At 39.8% G+C, this 5465-nt stretch overlaps 1 protein-coding gene across 1 annotated transcript; it reads right to left on the minus strand.

Annotated features, from left to right (window-relative positions):
* Positions 1–266: 266 nt before the first annotated feature.
* LOC137939048 (DNA replication licensing factor MCM4-like) lies at positions 267–4615 on the minus strand. Its single transcript, XM_068784218.1, has 17 exons — positions 4543–4615; positions 3819–4454; positions 3605–3733; positions 3434–3515; positions 3149–3353; positions 2940–3071; positions 2744–2857; positions 2435–2647; positions 2234–2332; positions 1984–2144; positions 1808–1904; positions 1563–1724; positions 1402–1482; positions 1241–1319; positions 1022–1158; positions 888–938; positions 267–783 (listed from the first exon to the last, which is right to left on the minus strand). Exons 1-17 carry the CDS (start codon positions 4571–4573, stop codon positions 709–711), a joined length of 2484 nt encoding a protein of 827 aa, XP_068640319.1. The 5' UTR covers positions 4574–4615; the 3' UTR covers positions 267–708.
* Between the last annotated feature and the right edge of the window lie 850 nt (positions 4616–5465).

Below are 5465 nucleotides of genomic sequence, written 5' to 3' on the forward strand. Positions count from 1 at the left end.
TTGCAAGTCTTAGCAGCTGGAAGCTAATCCATGTACACATCTGCTCAAGGTATCAATAATTCAGACACCCACTTAAGAGCTTTTCCCAAAACAAGCGAATTGTTAGCTTTCTTGACACCCAAAAACCATCCCACTGAAGGCATGGCTATCACAACAGTGGCGAGTCAATTTTTGGCTATGGGATGGCAAACTGATTAGGATTGGCTATTGCAATTGAAATAGTCCTTACAGCAAGCTTACAGTAGTGGGAAACTACTCACTGTTACTGTCGCAAATTACACTCAATTACAGAGAAAACTGTCGGGAATACAAAGCAAATTTTGTTACAGAGCTATGTCGAGAAAAAGAGTCAGGAAAGCCAACTTATCCCCTTTTGTTTCCATATTTTATGAATCAGCCAGGGTTAGCCATGCAATGGAATTCACAGGAAAAGCCTCAGTGACTTTTACCTACTGCTAAGCTTCACTGAAGACAAATTTAGAATCTAAGAGCACACATAGTCACTTAAGCATGCTTAAGCACAGACTAGCATATTCCTCCGAAGCACATTCCCAATCCCTGTCAAATATATAATTTTGATTTCTTGTTCTTACTAATCTATACTTCGGTATTAGTATGACTTAGAATCGGTCTAAGATAGTCATCATATGCCATCTATACCTGCAAAACAAGACAAATTTCCCACTCCAAACAAGCTTCTAATCCACACTAAATCCTCTTCACATTGTCACCATGAAGTGAAACAAATCCTTCACTGGCAAGTGAAACTACAGCATTCCGTAGCTGAAAAATACAAGACAGAAAAAAGGGGCCTCAACAGTTAGAATACACGATTAATATGAGAGTAATCTCTTAAAATTTCACAAGAAAAAACAGTTTCTACTCACATCATTGAGGTGGACCTCCAAAGAGCTTTGCTTCCTCATAGCTTCCAATAACTGAAACAGTAAACAAAAACAGGTCAAGCAAGGGGTCACTTTGCATTAAAAGACATACAGCTAAAGGCATAACCTAGCCTTACCTCCATTAGCCTTGTAGAGGATCCACCTATTTGCATTTTCTCCATTATTAGGCTGCGGGTTGCTGCCAAGATATTCTCCCTTCTCATCCTTTCACTGGCAGATACCCCAGTTGTGATCAAATCCATGTCAATAGTCCCTATGACAAATCATAAACTTCATTAAATAAGTCCAAAAGTGGGAATAATAAGGCATGAATGTTCTCAACCAAACTAATTTACCTGTTGAATGATCTGTGGCAGACTGTTGCAGGGCCACTTCCAACAGCCTAAATGCCTCTTGAACATCACCTACCTCAACCTGCAAGTAGATCCAGCATCATCTCCTTGCCATTTTTTATGCTATCATCACAAATATCACTAAACAAGTAGACACTTCATACCCATTCTGAGAAACGGATTCGGGCAAGTGCTTCACTAAGACGTATTAAGCTCTCAATTTGCCTTGGGGTAGCAGTTATAACCTAAGAATGAATGAATTAATAAGCAATGAGAGATTTATAACAAGTTAGTACCATAAACGTTACTGGACAACACTCATTACCTTTTTACTGCTACCAGGAAAGTTCCCTCTTTTCCTCATCTCAACATATCCACGTGTTAATTCCTCAGCGGCCTCATCAGACAATTGAGGATGGATATGCTTTCTAGCATAACTTATATAGGAAATTAAAGTTGGAAGATCTAACACATCCTCAAATGATGTCTGCAAACCAAGAAATATGGTTTTTAAATAATAACAAAGACAAGAAAACAGATACTAAATTTGAAAAAAGGAAGCTTAAAGACCTGAGGGTTTTGGAAATGCAAAGCCACTATATGCTTAGCCAATCGCCTATCTGTCTGTTCATCAGCCTTGTCAAGGACCAAGTAAATCAAGTCAAACCTGAGATGCAAACACTATCAGCAAAACATGTAAACACTACACACACACACACACACACACACACAGATCTTTCACTTACCTAGATAACAGCGTGGGAGGAAGATGGATGTTGTCTATCACAGACAAGCGGGGATTGTAGCGTGATCCACTTGGATTTGCACAAGCCAATACAGAAGTCCTTGCATTAAGAGAAGCAATTATGCCAGCCTTTGCAATTGAAACAGTCTGTTGTTCCATCACCTGCAGAGAATGAAAAGCTCTCCAGATGATTCAAGTAAATTAGTTAATGTGCAAGGTATTTGTCACTACTAGCATTAGAACATATTCACCTCATGTAGCATACTTCTTGCACTATCTGACATTTTGTCGAATTCATCGATGCAACAGATGCCCTGGTCACTAAGAACAAGGGCTCCACTCTCAAGAACCTGAAAATTTTATAGCCACAATAAAATGTAAGGATGAATGCAGCACTAAGTGCAAACAGAAACATATAACAGAACAAATGGATAAGTCCAAGTCGATCATACAGCTTCACCCGTTTCAGGGTCCTTTGCGACATATGCAGTCAATCCCACAGCAGAGTTCCCTCTTCCACTTGTGTAGATCCCACGAGGTGAAAGTTTGTGAATGTACTGGAGTAGCTGAGACTTGCTGGTTCCAGGATCACCCACAAGCAAAATATTGATGTCACCACGAAAGCTTGTGCCTGATTGGAGCTTCAAAGCACTTCCCCCAAATAACTAAGATTTGAAGTTACATGAGTATGCATATTAAAACATTGCCCTTTCTAAATTGACAAAATGAGGGGCAATACAAGAGTTTCAGCACATTGCTACCTGGCAAAGGAGGCCTTTCTTTACATCATCTAGCTCCCAAATATTTGGAGCCAAAGATCTTGCTAGTATGTTGTATATGTCTGATTGTTTGGAGAGCTCTTTCAATTTTTCAACCTACAGAGCATACTGGAAAATTTAGATATTTACATCTGATCACGTCTAAATACAAAAAACAAAAGCAATCAATTAAATAGACCTTTTCTTCATAAGCTGATGAAAAATCGACAGGTTCAGAACCTCTAGAACCAATGGCATCTTCTTCCATAGGGTCCTCTGCCTGCAATCTAGACTTGTCTGTTTTCGTCAAGTGAAGACAATCTATATATGTCTGCAAATTCATATCAAGTCTTTACTTACTATGTGTCTGATAACATTATGAACCAACTAAATTCTAAGGCAAGATACCTTAAATATAGATTTCACGGTTCTTTGTGCAGGCCCAACTCTAACACTCATAGCCCGGTATATCCCTGTGACTACAACTCTATCACCAGGTTTTCCAACATCAACAAGCTTGTCATGCATTAATAAACTGACTGTGTGCGGGGTCCCTCCATCTGGTATCTCATCTGGCGTCTCCTGCAGTCTCACAATCTGCTTATCTGCAAATCTGTTGTCCAAAAAGGAGCTTAATTTTACCAATGAATGAATGCTGAAGATCGATGGCTAATTTCAAAGCAATGCCAGTACCTGCATCTGTTGTGAACCAGTGTTATTGAATTTACTGACAAGCATTCTTGCCTTGTACATCTAGTTGGTTCCACAATCCGGCCTGGAAGAACTCAGCTCGACCATAGTCACAACCCATTATATTCTGAATAAATTTGAATTCGGGCTAGCAAAAGGCAGATAAGAACTTACCTCTGTCCACCACTATGGGATCAGTGTAGTAGCCACACATAAGGCAACGGAAAACAGCCTCCCTTATTTCAGGTATGATCGAGCTACACCGTATAATCATCCCTTTGATGGATACCATCTTCTCAATATCTGAAAAAGCAAAGTTCCCAAAAAATGTTCAGAAAAATAGAGAGAATCAAAACCAGCAGTGGTTAAAATAAGCAAAGAGGTAAACCTGATGGGTCCAGATTCCTCATTGAGACAGAGGATCTGAGATTGAAAATTCTTGCCTGGATATGCCTCTCGAACAAAGGATTTATATTGCTCACCGTGTCCATGAGAACTATATCAAAGATGGCGAGAACTTCTAACGGGTACCGGACCATTTTGTTGTAGAGGTCAGGGTCATAATCATATATATCTTGCGCATCCACATCGATGGACTCACCTTCAAGTTCAAGGGTCCGATCAATGGCCTGCATGTACTTGCCTTCCTGATCGGAAGGATGAGTTCGGAAATGCTGAAGAAATCGCTTAATGGCGGCATTGACATCGTGGACGCTGATATTGGTGCCCCAAACGAAGGTCGGAGGAACATCGGGGTCGACGTTTTCAGGGTCGGAAGATGGTGGCTCAGAGAAGGAATTTGGAGTAGCAGTTGGAGTAGCCGAGGGGAGGCGGGTCCTACGGCGGCTGGAGGAGGGGGTGGAGAAAAGGGGGTCGAGGGATGGAGAAGGGGAAGGGTGGGGAGGCGGAGTGCGATAGCCAGCGGTTGTGGAGGATCGTCGACGGCGGCGGGTGGAGGACGGAGCCGGGGAGGGGTTGGTGGCGCCGATGGGACTGGAAAAGGAGTCGTCCGGAGAAGAGGGACCTGAAAATAAAGCGAGTTAGCTAATCAATCAAAGTGTGGGGAAGTGGTTGAAACACCAACTCATGTTCTGAGAAAGAGAGAGAGTTACCATTCGTGTTGCTGATGGGAGAAGAATCCATGGCAGAGGAGAGGAGGCAGAGAGATACAGAGAAGTTCCGAGTTTGGACAGGGAAGAACCGAGGGCAGGAGAGAGCACTAAACTAACTAGAACAGAAATTTTGGCGGGAGAAGACGTTTCTCCCGCCAAAATTAAGGGGACAAGGGCAGGGGGCACGTGACAGATCTTGAGCAATCGAAACCGTTAAAAAGAGGGTTTCGGATGAGGAGGGTTTACTTGGATTGTGTCCAAAAAATGGAGTGTGAAGGGTGTGTAAATGAAATATGGACACACTACTTCAAGTTCATACCATTTTGTTATATATCGTTTATTTTTAAAACAAGTAATCAAGTAAATAAATGGAAAAATAATATAATTTATTTTAAAATTTATGAATATCATAAAAAAATTTAAATGTTCACATAACCATGTTTTTAAATTACTGAATTACCCTTGCATATAACTGGGTAATCGAGTTGAAATCATCTTTACCTATATTTTTTGTTTTATTCAATAAACTTTAAATGGATAATTGGATAAAATTACTTGAATACTAATTAGATAAGAATTTTTATTCCATTTTTAAATTTTATGATATGGAAAATGAAAAGTCGAGTAAAATAGTAAAATCGACACTCTTACCGACATACAGTATAATAATTTATATACTTTAATCGTGAAGCTCACATTGGAGACTTGAAAGTTTTGTGTATTTAAGATAACAACTAAATGAAACATCGTATGATGCGTATTACAAAAATCTCCTAGGTAAATAAATCGATTATAGAAATTTTTTACAGAAATTTAACAATTCTTACTTTTCTTAAGATATTAAAAGCTATCTTCCTTTTATTTATAAAAATTGTTTCACTTTCTCCCTGCCCCCTCTTTAAAAAGTGTTAATTTATTGTATT

Source organism: Aristolochia californica, unplaced genomic scaffold (assembly GCF_029961685.1).
Source record: "Aristolochia californica isolate CCGP_79_NKW_82.1479 unplaced genomic scaffold, dmAriCali1.0.hap1 SCAF_8, whole genome shotgun sequence".
Taxonomy (NCBI): domain Eukaryota; kingdom Viridiplantae; phylum Streptophyta; class Magnoliopsida; order Piperales; family Aristolochiaceae; genus Aristolochia; species Aristolochia californica.

Bases quoted from the DNA above. Each gene is read 5' to 3' on its own strand.
- LOC137939048 (XM_068784218.1), bottom strand. From the start codon at position 4,573: ATGGATTCTTCTCCCATCAGCAACACGAATG. The intron at 3,354-3,433 runs GTACTGGCATTG...TTTGGACAACAG, and splicing joins CTGGTTCACAACAGATGCAG to ATTTGCAGATAAGCAGATTG. The intron at 2,145-2,233 runs GTGAATATGTTC...CATTCTCTGCAG, and splicing joins CAAGAAGTATGCTACATGAG to GTGATGGAACAACAGACTGT.